This window comes from Mustelus asterias, chromosome 2, assembly GCF_964213995.1.
Source record: "Mustelus asterias chromosome 2, sMusAst1.hap1.1, whole genome shotgun sequence".
Classification (NCBI taxonomy): domain Eukaryota; kingdom Metazoa; phylum Chordata; class Chondrichthyes; order Carcharhiniformes; family Triakidae; genus Mustelus; species Mustelus asterias.
The window spans coordinates 54,966,622-54,983,648 of record NC_135802.1 but is presented as its reverse complement, the minus strand read 5'-3'; the positions used below and the strand labels follow the sequence as shown (position 1 = coordinate 54,983,648).

At 40.9% G+C, this 17,027-nt stretch overlaps 2 protein-coding genes across 10 annotated transcripts in view; one reads left to right on the top strand and one right to left on the bottom strand.

Annotated features, from left to right (window-relative positions):
* Positions 1 to 1,350, bottom strand: part of LOC144507960 (ankyrin repeat and IBR domain-containing protein 1-like) — a 97,655-nt gene extending 96,305 nt beyond the window's left edge. For 3 of the 6 annotated variants that reach the window (XM_078235570.1, XM_078235589.1, XM_078235607.1), the window contains exon 1: positions 913 to 1,295. The gene's annotated coding sequence lies outside the window, so the exon portion shown is untranslated. Of the gene's footprint in view, positions 1 to 912 lie in introns of all 6 variants that reach the window. The other 3 variants (XM_078235618.1, XM_078235597.1, XM_078235578.1) reach the window with 3 other exon arrangements.
* A 6-nt stretch (positions 1,351 to 1,356) lies between these two features.
* krit1 (KRIT1 ankyrin repeat containing) overlaps positions 1,357 to 17,027 on the top strand; it is a 56,754-nt gene continuing 41,083 nt past the window's right edge. Inside the window, exons 1-3 of one of the 4 annotated variants that reach the window (XM_078235650.1) lie at positions 1,360 to 1,449; positions 2,472 to 2,555; positions 12,806 to 12,953. In XM_078235650.1, the coding sequence (XP_078091776.1) occupies positions 12,852 to 12,953 (102 nt within the window). In that variant the 5' untranslated portion in view covers positions 1,360 to 1,449; positions 2,472 to 2,555; positions 12,806 to 12,851. Of the gene's footprint in view, positions 1,467 to 2,471; positions 2,556 to 12,805; positions 12,954 to 17,027 lie in introns of all 4 variants that reach the window. The other 3 variants (XM_078235640.1, XM_078235631.1, XM_078235659.1) reach the window with 3 other exon arrangements.

Genomic DNA, 17,027 nt, shown 5'->3' with positions numbered 1-17,027 from the left:
GTTTGGTGGGTGGGGGAAGGTGGTGATGGAAGCACATTGAGATGTATCCAAGATGTTCACAAAACTCAAGTAACGCCAATCCTCTATGATGGACACAGGAACTGACAGCTGAATTAGAAGGTCCATCTGAACACTTGATTTCTGCACGAAGACATCCTGAACAAAAAAGATCTAACAGCTCTATAACATTCACTTATTACTGCATTGACATCCACAATAGTGTCATCCATTTACTTCTAATATAGGTGCTACATTATCCCTGAAGAATTTTCATACAAGTTCGATTTTATGTAGCCTATTTTGCCAGTCACTAATTATCTCATTACTCTGTACCGCTTCATTACCCCACCCCATTATAAATTAGCAAAAGCAGAGTTCCTTGCATCAAATCCTAAGCCTCATTGCTTATTTTAACTAATCTAAGTTTCCATATTTCAGAACATTTTTTTAAAAATTGCATAATTAGATGCAATATTTTAAAGCTCTTCACCTATCATTTTAGTAAATTTAGATGGAGGCTCAAAGATTCAGCTAACGAATTACGGTATAATGAAGAAACCTTTGCTTATCGATATTAACGTTTTGTTTATGCTGTTCTTGTTCAAAACAAAATTAAAAGCAAACGTTAACACCCATTTGATTCTACGGTTGGGTTACTTTATCCCCCAAGATTGTACTTGTGAGGGTTAACCTTGTTAGTGACTATAGTCACAGTAACCACAAAGTTAAACCTTCTCATCAAGGCTGCGTGAACGAAATACCAAAACAAGTCAATCTGGCACCTTGTCCACTTCATTCTGCTTTCAAACAATAACAAAAGGTTAATCCGCTCCCCAATTCTTTCAGACAAGAAAAACGATCCGCGGCGATAGAGTATCACCATCATTAAGTGCGATTTTGCTCCCAGCTAACCTTCAGTTCCGATAATGTTTTATACAATGTGGGTCGAGCAGCAGTGGTGTTTTGCCTGCCGGCCGGTCACGGCTTGAACTGCTGCTGCTGCTGCCGCGTAGGCGGGGGAACTGCCCGAGAAACAAAGGAGCTGCCAGCGACGGCCGGCGGGAGGGAGGCCGAGCCCCGGCAACAGCGAACCCACACTCGGCAGCTGCACGGCAACCCCCGTCCGAGAGGCCCGCAAAAGGTCAGCACCGCCCCGACCAATATAACCCGCCTCCCGTCCCGTCCCTCACCGGGCAGCCTCCGCCAGAAGGGGCCCCGGCTGAGTGTGAGTTACCCTGTGTGTGAGGCGCCGCCAGCCGCGCTCCTTCTCTCCTCTGCTTCAACTCCGACTGCGTGAAAACAAAAGCCCAGACCTCTGCTCCGGAAGTGTTTCCCAGCTCCTTCCTCCCCGGGGGGTTTGACCCGGAAGGGTAAGTTGGAGCCGGGCTTCTCTTTTTTTGTGTCTGGGGGCCGGAAGATGTGGCAGCTGCTTCCAGTTAAATTCTGGCGGTGAGTGGAGGGGCAGGGTAAGTGCGGTCTCGGCATCTTTCCGGCAATGTTACGGGGAGAGATTGTTCTGGAAAGTGGGAGACTCTCTTTCCTCATTACTCGGGCGGGACTTGTCTGGAACATCTAACGGTTTCTGGTTATGAACCCCCACCCACCCCCAATGGGACTCGAGTTACCGCGGGCTGCTTTTGTTGACAGTTTGAGTTGGGGCCTCACCAACCTCACACTGATCCGTGTCCAATCTCTAGAGCAGTCAGTGGCCCTCTCTCTCTCTGCAATCCACCTGCAACAATACATCATCGTTGAGGTGAGGGAGGGGATTGTTCTGGGGTGTACCATGAAGAATGGCGGGTGGGGGGCAATTGCGAAGTTCTGCTTAATTTACAAGGGGACAGAACCCTTTAGGAACTACAGCAAAGTACCGTGGATGCAGAAAATCTCTTATAAAAGCAGAAAATGCCGGAGATACTGAGCAGGTTAAAGGTTTAAAGTTTATTAGTGTCATAAGTAGGCTTGCATTAACAGCGCAATGAAGTTACTGTGAAAATCCCCTAGTCGCCACACTCCGGCACCTGTTCAGGTACACCTGAGGGAGAATTTAGTGAACGTGTAGACTCCGCGCATTCAGTGACCCAAGGCCTGAATCGAACCCGAGTCCTGTGAGGCAGCAGTGCTAGCCACTGTGCTGCCCGTTACTTAAAAGTTTTAGATGATTAAAACTAATGAAAGGTCATCAACATGAAATGTTAAACTCTGTTTCTCTCTGCATAGATGCTACCTGGCCTGTTGAGTAGTTCTAGTACCTTTTTTATTCATGAACTGGTGTGGCCAGTATCACAGCTGGAACAGATTTTTTAAATCTTAACTTTATTCCACATTTTGTTTATGGTTCAGATTACAAGTAGACAGATTTGAAACTGTTTTGTGATTGTGAAAAGATAGTGAAGTAGTGTTTTGTGTCAACTTGAATCCAAAGCAACTTGCATTTTCTGTTCACATGTTTTGTCACTTTCTATAAATAGGTAATCATTTCAGAAATGACCTTACTCCCAAGCTCTCATTAGAATGGCACATTGAAGGAAACTGTTGATCACTGGAATTCTATGGTATGCTAACTTTGTATCATTGCACTATGCTACATTTATGAAGGACACTGATTCACATATGTGATCATCTTCATTTGGAAAATCAACGTTGGTCTATTTGGTATTTGGTAGGAGGGAATGTTTTTCTTTTTGTGGGATTGCTGGGAAGACCAGCACTTGTTTCCCTTTCCGAATTGCCCTTGAACTGAGTGGCTTGGTAGTCTATTTTAGAGGGCAATTAAGAGTCAGCCACATTGCCATTCCAAGCAAGGCTGGCTTATTTCCTTTCCTGAAGGACATTAATTAACCAGATGGGTTTTTACAACAATCAGTAGTTTGGTCACCATTTCTTAGCCGAGTTTATGTTCCAGATTTAGTAATCAAAATTAAATTCCACCAACTGCCATAGTGGGATTGGAACCTGTGTCCCCAGCAAATCAGAATACCAGTTTCATGACACTACCACTAACTTGCCACCATCTCCTCTTCACTGCAACCATCTCCTCTTTATTGTTTAGACAACACTACAGATAGTTGTGCAAATAATCTGAACTGACACATCAGTGGAGTACTAAGTAGTAAATGTAGCACATTTACTTTAACATCTCATTATTTTGCACAAGTCAAGTTTGTCCTCTGTTACTTTTGCTTATAGCTAGTCCAAAGATGTGCGAGTTAGATGGATTGGCCATGCTAAATTGCTCCTTAGTGTCCCAAGATGTGTAGATTAGATGTACTAGCAATGGAAAATGTGTGGGGTTACGGGAATAGGGCGAGAGGCAGGGCTTGGGTAAGATACTGTAGTCAAAGAGTCGGTGCAGACATGATGAGCCAAATGGCCCCCTCTGCATTGGAGGAATACTATGATTCTAAACTCCTACTAGAAGATCTGGTGTCAAGATATGTCACACTCGTCTGTCTTGTGTCGTACTTGTGCCTCCACCCTAGCTCGCCTACAACTGCTCTGATCTATGTCAAGTTGACTCCTCTTTCTGCTGCCCTTTACTTTGCCCTCTAGAAAAGACCTCTGTCGCTTTGCAGCTCTGATCAAATATCTGAAATACTGACATTTTCTTTTCTGGATGACACTTTTTAGAGTTATTGTTGCTCTTGCAATTTCAAGTACCTCTTCATTTGTCTTGTGATCTATATATGAAATTTTTAGCATACATGTCTTAGCATCCATATTCCTAAGGCCTCCATTTTCTTCCACAGATCTTTATGTATTTCCACTTCAACCTTCACTCTAGTTTCCTCTGAAGTATTCTAAATACATTGTTTTTGTCTTTTTGGTGATACTCAACCCATATTCTAGACTTAAGATCCAAGATGATAAAAGAGCAAGGAATTTTCCCAATATCCTGACAACATCTATATTTTAACCAATACCATCAGAAAAATCTCATTTATTTTACAGCTGTTTGTGGGTCTTTGCTGTGTGCAATTTGGCTATCACATTTTCCTACATTACAATAGTGATCACATTTCAAGTCAGTAGTAGTGTCATGAAACTAGTACTCTGATTTGCTGGGGACACAGGTTCCAATCCCACTATGGCAGTTGGAATTTAAATTTGATTAATAAATCTGGAACATAAACTAGGCTAAGAAATGGTGACCAAACTACTGATTGTTGTAATAAGCCATCTGGTTAATTAATGTCCTTCAGGGAAGGAAATAAGCCAGCCTTGCTTGGAATGGCCTACACTTGATTCGGTATATTTGCCTTGCATTGGCACTTCTATGCAGATTACAACAATACTTATTTGTAAATAGCATTAGAAATATTGTAATGTTGCATAAAATAACTAAAATTTAACCGTAGAACTTTGAATGTTAGTTTACAGTGACATGGATTTAGATGCTCAATACAATATAACAAAATTATAGATGAAACCGAACTGGGAGAGACAGTGGAGTTGATGTTGGTAGCTCAGAAATTACAATGTGTTGAACAGGATAGATAAGTAGCCACAACAAGGTTGAACACACAGAAGTATAAGGTACTGCACATTGGAAGACAGAATAAGTGTACAGCTTGGTTTCATCTATAATTTTGTTATATTGTATTGAGCATCTAAATCCATGTCACTGTAAACTAACATTCAAAGTTCTACGGTTAAATTTTAGTTATTTTATGCAACATTACAATATTTCTAATGCTATTTACAAATAACTATTGTTGTAATCTGCAAATGATCCACAAGTGGTGTTGAAAGGGATCAAGAAATTACAGCAGACTTGCCACTCAACACATTCAATCAATGCAGCAATCAACAAAACCAAAACAATAGAATGCATGTCAAAGGAAGCTGTGATCAAAGTTTTGAAATGCTCTGGTCTGATGAAGGAGCAGCGCTCCGAAAGCTAGTGGCTTTTGCCACCAAATAAACCTGTTGGACTTTAACCTGGTGTTGCGAGACTTCTTACTGTGTTTACCCCAGTCCAACGCCGGCATCTCCACATCAGACTATACCAGTTGATTTCAATCCAGTCTAGGCAGTGAGACTGAGGCACATTGGAGTGTTGGAAGTAGTGCAGAGAAGAACCATGAATCTGATTGCTCATTTAAAAAATCTGAATGATGAAGAAAGACAGACCATGCTTTTAAGCCGGGAAAGGAGTTGTTTGCAAAACTGATCTTAGAGAATAGTATAACAAAGGTAGACATTGGGAAAATTACAAAACTTCTTCACACAGAAGGTTGTGAATCTTTGAAATTCTCTATCTAGAGAGATGGATTGTGTGACAAATCCAAGATGTAAAACAAAGCTTTAGGATTGATATTGAAGTTCTTCTTCATGGAAAACATGATCAACAGCTTAAGTGGATTCACAGAGCAGTTTAAGAGAAAATCCTTGAATTCGTTTAAGAACAAATTGGTTGTTGCAATAAGACTTTTAAAAATCATTATTCATAGGATGTGGGCATCATTGGTAAGGCCAACATTTATTATTTGTTCCTGAATTGCCCTTGAAATGGTGGTGGTGATTCACCACCTTGAATTACTGCTGTCGATAAGATGCACCCACATTGCTGTTATCAAGGGAGCTGCAGGATTTTAACCCAGCAAAGGCGAAAGAAAGATAGAGTTCCAGGTTAGGATAGTGTATGACCTGGAATGGAGCTTGCACGTTACGTTGCAGTGATCCTTTGTGTCTCCTATCTTTTTCCTTCTTGGTGGTTGAGGTCACAGGTTTCGAAGGCGAGTTGCAGAGCTGCATCTTCTTGATGGCAAACCCTGCAGCCACTTTGGTGGAGGGAGTGAATGTTTAAGGTGGTGGATGGGTGCTAATTTAGTGGGCTGCTTTGCCCTGGATGGTGTCAATTTTCTTGAGTGTTCGAACTGCACTCATCCAGGCAAGGGAGAATATTCCATCATACTCCAGACTTGTGCCTTGCAGATGGTAGACAGGCTTTGGGGAGTTGGGGTGAATTATTTGTCACAGAATTCCCAGCCTCTGACCTGCTCTTGTAGCCGCAGTATTTATATGGTTGGTTCAGTTTCCAATGACGGAGGATTCCATTGTGGTTATGCTGTTGAAAGTCAAATGGAGGTGGTTAGATTCTCTCTTGTTGAAGATGGTCATCATGTGGTACTTGCGTGACGTGAATGTTACTTAAAACTTATCAGACCAAATCTGAATGTTATTCAAGACTTGCTGCGTGCAGGCATGGATTACTTCAGTATTTGAAGAGTTGTGAATGGTATTGAACACTGTTCAAACATCAGTGAAAATTTAATTTCTAACCTTATGTTAGAGGTCTTTATGAATTAAGTGAGCGAAACTGAATGGCCATCCTCATCCATAAGTAGCATAATAGACATTTGTTAAATTGGAAGCTTTTCTTAGCTTTTTTCAAAACATAAATTTTAAAAGATCATTTACTTATCTTATGCATCAAATTATAATTGGGGAAAAAATATTGTCATGGATAATAGTTAGGCTTTTTAGATTTTCACATAGAAAAATATATAGCTGATAATTCAGATAAAGCTCAAGCAAATCTCTGGAGTTAATTAGAAAAATAGTGAAGATGTACCTCCAAGGGCTCTTTAAGGATTAAATGTACTACATTATGTCACACTAACATATAAAATAGAAAGTTCCAAGTTTGATTTCTGGTCTGTATTGAGTTATCTTGGCAGAGTGGTGGGAGAATAGGTACCTAAACTGTCTTGGTGTCCCTGAGCTGAGAAGAGGCAAAATTAGCCAAAGTTTCTGTCTTTGTTCTCTAACTGTTGACCCTGTTGGATAATGGACATTTGTGGATTTTACTTCAGGACAGGGTCAGATTTGAATACAAAGTCTGCTAACTCACCCATAAAGAATGCATTATGACCAGAATCTACAAATAAAGATTTTTCATGAAAAATGTCTCGAGGTGCTTCTTTGAGGTCTGACCAGACAGAAATAGATGCAAAACAAATAGGAGGAATGAATAAAAGCTTAGATAAATGGGTTTTAAAGACGAGTGTAAATGTGGGAAAAAATGGTGAGGCAGAGGGGATTCCAGAGCATGATGTCTAAAGGGCTGAAGGAACAGTCACAAGTGGTTGGATGAAGGGAATGCTGAATATGTGAGGTTCGAGCCTATAAGACTAGAGTTGGAGACAGTACAGATATGAAAGATAAGGCCATGAGTGTAATATTCTAAGTTTTATTTATTAGTGTCATAAATAAGCTTACATTAACACTACAGTGAAGTTACTGTGAAAATCCCCTAGTCGCCACACACTGATGCCTGTTCGGGTACACTGAGGGAGAATTTAGCATAGCCAATGCACCCAACCAGTGTAAGTACGAAGTGAGAATTTTATATTCGAGATACTGAGAAATTGAGAGCCAGTTTAGGTCAGCAAGACTAAGACCAGCAGATGGGATGAGGCAGGGGCAGATATATTACAGAAGAGAAAGCAGGGCCCCTTTGTGATGTAAAGTATATGGAGTTCAAGTTCAGTTTATGATCAAATTGGATACCAGGATATACAATTCCGGTTGAATCTGAGGCATTCATAGAGAAGAGGGAGCGGAATCATTTGTGAGAATATGCAGTTGATGGCAGTAGCTGGAGAGATTGACATTACTCTTCCCAGTGCTTTAGTGCAAGAAATTGTGGGTGATCCAAGACTGGATATTGGACAAGCAGTTTAACACCTGTGAGGAAAACAAAGGTAGTTTTCATGGATTATATTTGTATTAGTTTTAAGTGTGTTTAATGTTTCTGTAGAAGGAAGGGTAAAATCTACAGTTAGATTCATGCTGGACAAAGGTATTTGTGTGTTGGAGTTGGTTTCAATTCCAACTGTCGTTCTTTGTGCTTAGGGAGGGTTACAGCGTGAAGAGTAAATATAAGTCACAGTGGTTATTTAGCAACTGGGGGCCTTTTAAGGTAGGAAAGTTTTTAAGTTTAGTTTTTAGCTGAATTTGTTTGCAGTTGGAGACAGGACACCAGGGAGTGAACATCTCTCAACTCTGCTCGAAGAAGCTGGGCAGGACAAGGGAGTTGCAAAGAGGCAGACTTCCCAAAGAACCAGTTATAGTCCAGATAACCAGCAGAACAGTCACTAGACGATGGACACTGGTTTAAGTGGACTGGGGTGAAGGGAGCAGGATTTGGTTCTCATGAATAAAATGAACAGAGCACAGATGGACCGGAAACTGCAGAAAGAATCAAGGTGAAGGCATAGCTTTATGCCATCCTCTGAAAAGAGAGGTGATGTAAAGGGATGTGCTGTCTGGCTAATTGGAGCCTTCTCCTTTCTCTCTTTGCTTCTGGTGCGAGTAGAGTTGTACTTTTCTGGTGCATCTTTCTCTTGCCGATGCTTTTACCTTCTGTGTTACACAATCTTTGCTGATGAAGCAGGCAACCTGCATCCATGCCTGCAGTGATGCTTGTCCAGAATTGTCTTGTAGATGTTGTTACGGCTAATTTCTCCCAGGGAGCATCTCAGTGTCTGAAAGCAACCAGGTCACTACATTCTGACTCCTAATAATAAGAAATTAACTGAATATGGTTTGTAATCTATTATTCCCTGATCTAGCACACAATGCTATTCTCATCTCTCTCTCTCTCTCTCTCTTTCTCTCATCCTATTTTGTTCTTGTCCTTGTGCCCTTTTGCTGCATTGTCTATTTTTATCTTCATCATTTGAATACGTGTCAAAAGGTGTTGGGAGCTACAAACTGCATCTTTCAGTAGCAGTGTAGGGAAATGTGACCTGCAGCTGTTAAGAATTGAATTCAATTCAATTCACTTCACTTCCATGTCGTCTTGGTTCCCATTCATCCTCAATTTCATTGCATTTCATATCCCTTCGGCTTCCCACTAATGACTCCCATCTATTCCTCTTTCCCTTTAAGAAATATTCACTCAACCCCAATATTCAAAAAACTACATGGTTGTTTCCTATCTATGGTAGTCATGATGTGGAGATGCCGGCGTTGGACTGGGGTAAACACAGTAAGAAGTTTAACAACACCAGGTTAAAGTCCAACAGGTTTATTTGGTAGCAAAAGCCACACAAGCTTTCGAGGCTCTGAGCCCCTTCTTCAGGTGAGTGGGAATTCTGTTCACAAACAGAACTTATAAGACACAGACTCAATTTACATGAATAATGGTTGGAATGCGAATACTTACAACTAATCCAGTCTTTAAGAAACAAAACAATGGGAGTGGAGAGAGCATCAAGACAGGCTAAAAAGATGTGTATTGTCTCCAGACAAGACAGCCAGTGAAACTCTGCAGGTCCACGCAACTGTGGGAGTTACAAATAGTGTGACATAAATTCTGATTCTAGGATCGCATGATAAAGACTCAGGAGGAAAAAAGCAGAAATATTTATGTGAAATAGTGTGACATAAACCCAATATCCCGGTTGAGGCCGTCCTTGTGTGTGCGGAACCTGGCTATCAGTTTCTGCTCCGCGACTCTGCGCTGTCGTGTGTCGCGAAGGCCGCCTTGGAGAACGCTTACCCGAATATCAGAGGCCGAATGCCCGTGACCGCTGAAGTGCTCCCCAACAGGAAGAGAACAGTCTTGCCTGGTGATTGTCGAGCGGTGTTCATTCATCCGTTGTCGCAGCGTCTGCATGGTCTCCCCAATGTACCATGCCTCGGGACATCCTTTCTTGCAGCGTATCAGGTAGACAACGTTGGCCGAGTTGCAAGAGTATGTACCGTGTACCTGGTGGATGGTGTTCTCACGTGAGATGATGGCATCTGTGTCGATGATCCGGCACGTCTTGCAGAGGTTGCTGTGGCAGGGTTGTGTGGTGTCTTGTGACCAAGACACCACACAATGACCAAGACACCACACAACCCTGCCACAGCAACCTCTGCAAGACGTGCCGGATCATCGACACAGATGCCATCATCTCACGTGAGAACACCATCCACCAGGTACACGGTACATACTCTTGCAACTCGGCCAACGTTGTCTACCTGATACGCTGCAAGAAAGGATGTCCCGAGGCATGGTACATTGGGGAGACCATGCAGACGCTGCGACAACGGATGAATGAACACCGCTCGACAATCACCAGGCAAGACTGTTCTCTTCCTGTTGGGGAGCACTTCAGCGGTCACGGGCATTCGGCCTCTGATATTCAGGTAAGCGTTCTCCAAGGCGGCCTTCGCGACACACGACAGCGCAGAGTCGCGGAGCAGAAACTGATAGCCAGGTTCCGCACACACAAGGACGGCCTCAACCGGGATATTGGGTTTATGTCACACTATTTCACATAAATATTTCTGCTTTTTTCCTCCTGAGTCTTTATCATGCGATCCTAGAATCAGAATTTATGTCACACTATTTGTAACTCCCACAGTTGCGTGGACCTGCAGAGTTTCACTGGCTGTCTTGTCTGGAGACAATACACATCTTTTTAGCCTGTCTTGATGCTCTCTCCACTCCCATTGTTTTGTTTCTTAAAGACTGGATTAGTTGTAAGTATTCGCATTCCAACCATTATTCATGTAAATTGAGTCTGTGTCTTATAAGTTCTGTTTGTGAACAGAATTCCCACTCACCTGAAGAAGGGGCTCAGAGCCTCGAAAGCTTGTGTGGCTTTTGCTACCAAATAAACCTGTTGGACTTTAACCTGGTGTTGTTAAACTTCTTACTGTGTTTCCTATCTGCCATACCTCTCCATCCACCCCTACTCATCTTGATTCTGTTTCTTATCTACTATTTTCCCTGAAGTTGAGCAGCCAGTGATCACATCACGATGTAGCCTTTGGGAGCTAGAAGCCATTTTATCTTCACATTCCGTCTTCTCCACTGAATACTGCTCACACCCTCTTGTTCCTCCTCACCATGAAAAGCTTGTATGGATAAGCTTGAAAATAGAAACCACAGCTACTTCCAGTGGCAATATCAGAAACAGTGCAGTCTCCAGAAACAATACCCTTTCAGTTTACTATGTTGCTGTCAACAGCTTCCAGTTCAGGTGTGTTATGGTGAAGTAAATGATGCTTCTGCCTCCACAGCACCTGAGACTAACCAGCAAGTGATTACCTCATTAGGAATAAATAGGTTACTACTGTCTGAGCTGGAGTCAGCTTTGTTTCCAGCCGGATAGGCAAGCTTGAATGCTTCAGGCACAACCCAGAAATATGCCTCCACTTGCTGTTGTGTAGAAACTTTCCTCAGTGGCTGTTAAGTTGTGTATTGAATGTGTAGCTTTTCTGTTCTTTGTGCAGTGGAATTGACCCTGCTTTTATAGCATAAAGATTCTTTGGCAGTATTGCAATAACTACCATAATTGCTATGTTTTTGAGTTTTAACATTAGATATTTTATTAATTCACTGCTAGAATGTTCCTATAAGCAAGCTCTTGCTGTCACTCACCCAAAATAGTTATTATATTAGTTGCCCAATATCTTGATAAATCTATTGAGCCTATAGAGCTCAATACATCTGAGCCAGGATTTCCTTATTTTAGAAAGTCGACATCTCAGCCTGTGACTTGGCCTATACACTACTAATGGATGGCTTAATTAAATAGTAAATGGAAAAATAAACAATAGTAAATTTATAATATTTACAATAAATAATTGAGTATTTAGGTTGAGACGATGCAAAGCATCAAAGAAGGTCTTCTTGCATCAATTATTACAATAAACAGTAGCTTGATGTTTACCTGAACTTCTGTGGTGGGTCCCTGGTGGTCAACCCAAAAAATTAGCTCGCTCAAACTCATTCAAAGCTGCCAATCAAGCACTTTATATTTAAGATGGCAACATGAAATGCTGCAGTCAGGCAGAAACAGAGTTAACATATTAAGTTGACTTTTCACCAGAATTGGGAAAAGTTAGAGATGTAATCTTGCCTTACATTTATTGTGTATGAGTTTTTGTAGTTTGTATTGAATAAAAATGCACTATGGCTATTTGGGAGCCAAATATAAAATGCCATAAATCTAATGCTGCTGATTGAGGGCTTATCCACCAATAGTAAGAACAGTGTTCAAAGAAAGAACCCATTTCAAATTCCCAGGTTCTCAAAGTTTACAGCACAAACCACCAGGAAAGAAATAACAATATAAATGTCATTATATTGCCTGGCTTCAAGGGCTAAATTGCTGAGGTTCAGACTGCGTGTGGCCATGGGGTCATTGGTCATTCCTGCCTTAAAATATACAAAATATATTTGTGTCTAAATTGAATGATCTTGCTTCCTAACTGAGAAATAATCTTGTTTCATTGGATTTCAGCTGGATGGATTCAACTGGTGATTAGTGACTGGACTTTGAGCATAATGAACCTGGCAAGCCTGGGAATTCCAAATTTAGCCATACTGATAACAATGCATCTTGACTTTTGCTATTTTTCTTTGCAAATTGTCATTTTCTTTTCTAAGTGCACTGTTAAATATAAAAAAGGCAATTTGTTCCATGGCAGAAACATTGCAATATCTGAAAGTGAAGGGGTAAAATAAGTTGGGCACCCAAGTTACAAGCTGATCAAATGGAACAACCTCGTCAGCTCCGAGATGCTGTAAATACATTGAAGTCAAAAGAATTGAAGAAGCGGTTAATGGCAAAATATTGAATATATGAAGAAAACATAAGATTCTTAATGCATGAGACTTTTTCAGGATGCTATGATTGATTTTTGCCCACTGCTTCACTGTGTTTTGAAACCCCAATGAATGACTGCCTCATTCATTACTGCTATATGCTGCAAATCTTCATAAAATATGAAATGATTTTATTTTGATATTCTGTCCCATAAATGAAAAAACTAAACACTTTGTTTCTGTTCACAGATGAGTTGTACAGGTGGTTGCTATGATTCCAATTAAGTAAACAGCTATGGGCAGTCTCAATGATCCAGAAGATACGTATATTGCAGTGATTCGCCCAAAGAATGCTGCTAGTTTGAATTCTCGCGACTATCGAACAAAATCTTATGAAGTAAGCAAGTAAATACTTTATAAAGTATTCCCTAAGGACGTGTAGCATGCCAAAAGTAAATGTGTTATGTAATATGATTTGATGTTCACAATTCGGTGATATTGCAGCTTCAGTGACTGAGACAGTTTTTTTTTTCTGGTTATAAGGGAAAATTCCTTTTGGCACATCTACAAACCAGGTTAAGCACCCATTGGCATTAATTTCTTTAGTGAAATATTCAACCTGTTAATGCACAGTGTTTTGAAGAAGAGTGCAAAGTATACAGCACATATAGCCCTTGCAGGTAGCTGCCAACATAAAAGGTAGCACATCTAGCTAATCAAATTGAGCTATTTGAGAGAGTACTCGGATGGTAAATAAATGAATTAAGACTGTTTTCGGCCTTTATGTTATATTTAACTATATGCTGAGCTTTCAATCACTATCTGTGCAATCACTGAGATCATCTAGTTTTGTAACATACAAGAATACAAGAACAGTACAACACAGGAACAGGCCCTTTGGCCCCACCAAGCCTGTGCCATCACATGATGCCTTTCTATACTAAAGACCTTTTGCCTCTACGCGATCTGTATCCCTCTCTTCGCTACCTATTCATGTATCTGTCAAGATGCCTCTTAAATGTTGCTATTGTATCTGCTTCTACCACCTCCTCTGGCAGCGCTTTCCAGACACTTACCACCCTCCGTGTAAAAAAAAAAACTTGCCTCTCACATCTTCTTTAAACATTCCCCCTTTTACCTTAAAGCTATGTCCCCCAGTAATTGACATTTCTAGCTTGAGTAAAAAACTCCAACTATCCATTCTATCCGTGCCCCTCATAATTTTGTAAACTGCTATCAGATCGCCCCTCAGCCTCCGATGGTCAAGTGAAAACAAACCAAGTTTGCCCAATCCCCCCTCATAGCTAATACTTTCCAAACCAGGAAACGTCCTGGTAAACCATTTCGATACCCTCTCCAAAGCCTCTACATCCTTCTGGTAGTGTGGCGACCAGAACGGTACAATGTTCCAAAAGTTCTCGACAACTACAACATGACTTGCCAATTTTTATATTCTATGCCCCAGCTGTTGGAGGCAAGCATGACATACACCTTCTTGACCATCTTGCCACTAACCTAATACCACTGCACTGCCTGAAGGCAGAGAGAGAGTGTCACTGTTAGCAGGTCCACAAGTGTCAGCTTCATGTCCTTCCTCTGCACCGCCTCTGCTTATCTGCTGCTGTAACACTTATACATGCCTCTAGACTTAATTATTCCAGTGCACCCTTAACTGGTCTCCTAGGTTTTATCCTCTACATCTAAAACTCTTCTTCCTGTGACTTAACTCTCACCAAATGCTGTTTGCCCATAATAAAGACAGAAAGTGCTGGAAAAACTCAGTAGGTCTGGCAGGATCTGTGGAGAGAGAAAAACAAGTGTTAACATTTCAACTCTAACATGACTCTTTTTTGGAACTGAAGGGAGGTATAAATGTGATGGATTTTATGCTGTTGACGGGGAGGGAGGAAAGTAGTTCAAAAGAGAAGGTCTCAGATAGGTTAGAAGGCTGGCGAGACTAAATAACAAAGATGTCTTGGAGCAAAAGGAGTGGTAATAGTTGTGGCCAAGAAATAAACCGCTGGTCTAGAGTGAATTTTAATGGCAGAATATGAACAGCTGTGTGTGAAAGCAAAAACATGAAAACAAGATATTGACTGGCACTTGGCAAAAAAATAGAAACAAAATGGAGGACACAGTTCCTGGTCTCAAGTTGTTGAACTCGTGTTGAGTCCAGAAGGTTGTAAAGTGCCAAATAGGATGATGAGGTGCTATATATTAAGCTTGTGTTGACCAACACTGGAACATTGCAATGAAGCAAGGACAGAAATGTGAACATGAAAGCAAGCTGGCAAATTGAAATGCTAGCAACTGAAAGGTCAGCGTCATGCTTGCTGACTGAACGAAGGTTTTCCACATAGCAGTCACCCAGTCTGCATTTGGTTTCTCCTGGACTGAATCATCTATTTGCGCTCACTAATCTATACTGGCTCAGGTACAGCAATGCCCCCATTTTAAAATTCTCATCAAGATAAAAGCAAAATACTGTGGATGCTGGAATTGGAAACAAAAACAGAAAATGCTTTGATGTGCTCTGTCGAAGGGTCATCTAGACTCAACATTGGCTCTATTCTCTCCCCACAGATGCTGTCACACCTGCTGAGATTTTCCTGCATTTTCTGTTTTTGTTTAAAATACTCATCCTTGTTTTCAAATCCCTTCATGGTCTTGCCGCACCCTATTTCTATAATCTCCTCCAGCCTCACAACCTTCTGAGTTATCTGCGCCCTTCTAATTCTGGCCTCTCGAGCATCACTGATTTTAATTGCTCCACCATTGGTGGTTGTGTCTTCAGCTGCCTAAACTCTGGAATTCCCTCTCTGCTACTCTACTTAATGTGCTTCTTTTAAGACACTTCATAAAACCTACCTCTTTGGTCCTTTGGTCATCTACCCTATGATCTCCTTTATTGGCACGGTGTAATTTTTTTTTTAATGTTCCCGTGAAGTTCCTTGGGGTGTCTTATTACATTAAAGTTGCTATATAAATGCAAGTTGTTGCTGCTGTACTCCCTTTTGGTTAGTTTGGAGGGAAAGTTGAAATAGCTTATTGCAACTGTCATGAAAACACATACTGCCTCGAGATCAGGATCAGACCAGAGATGAGATGGTGAACACAACATGTTTTGTTCACCTGCTTGCAGACCTGCAAGGGGCTATAGATCTGAGTTGGAATTGTCAGCTGCAGGATGTTGTAATAAGACAATGACCAGTGTCCCAGAAATGTCAATATCAAATCTTATACCCTGTAGGAACTTGATTGTTATCATTGGAGGTAGTTGCATGCTGGTTAGTGCTTAAAACAGGAAGGAGAAGCTTTTTATGTAACCAGCATTCGATATCAAATCATGCTCACTCGTTTCTATTGTGACCATGGAACCTCTCATCATTGTGCACCTTGCCATGAGAAAAGATGCTGCACAGGCCAGGTCCATAGGGGTTTTCCTGATTTTTGGCCTATGGGATGCATGGTGGCCTTTGGCAACTTGTAGCTTCAGAACTTTGTATGAGAAGTTGAAATTGTGTGCGCTGCAGATGTATTCCAGCCTTATTACTAAAGTTTCCTGATTACTTAGATGTTTTGAACTTAGCATTATTTTATCACAGAGAAATTTAACAGTAGTATGTCTTTGATATTCTATGTGCAATATCCTCTTGCTGAATCTCCTTTAAAATCTTAGCACTGAAGGCTCTTTTGATCAAGATTCAAGGAACATTGTCTAACTTTTAACATAATATGGAGCTGAACACTATTCCACACTCCTCAAATCCAGAAAGACCTATCTGGCTTTTGATTATTAAGAGATCCTTGGGGAGCATGTTTCAAAAGAGGAACATGCCCCTTCTTCCACTGATCTTTTGAGTTGTAACTTGATTCCCTTATTTTGTCTTTTAAGGGATGGGTGGTTCATATTCCACAAGGCTAGCCCTGGAGATTCTTATCCCATTGATGAAATATTTTATATTTTGGGCTTTTGTCCTTTGTATGTTATTTGGGTTTAGTGTTTAAAATGACTGCAGTAAATGATATTTGTATGCTACTTTATCTGCCCAATATTTAGATTAAGGTAGAAAGACCTTGAAATTTAATTGCGAATTATTACCACTATTCCATTTTATTGCATATGCTTCAATGCAAAGTGTTCTTTGATGGATGAAAATATCCTCTCTTAAATCATCAAGCAATCAAATGGAGAATACTCAGTACCAATATTATGTTCATAATTTACCAACTTTGTTATTCTTATTGTTCAAACAAGATATTTCCACATTATCTCAACATAGGGTGATCCTTGAAACATGGTTGCCCATTTCTTTTGTGGTGAAACACTTCCGTGGAGTCACTGATGTGGTCAGTTTCTGTTAGCCTCCAGCTAACACAGATAAAGAAAGCCACAATAACTCACTCCTTTAAAGATATGTCGGAACAAGTCCCATTTTCTTTTTGAAAGAAGCAATTTTCTGGTATCTGT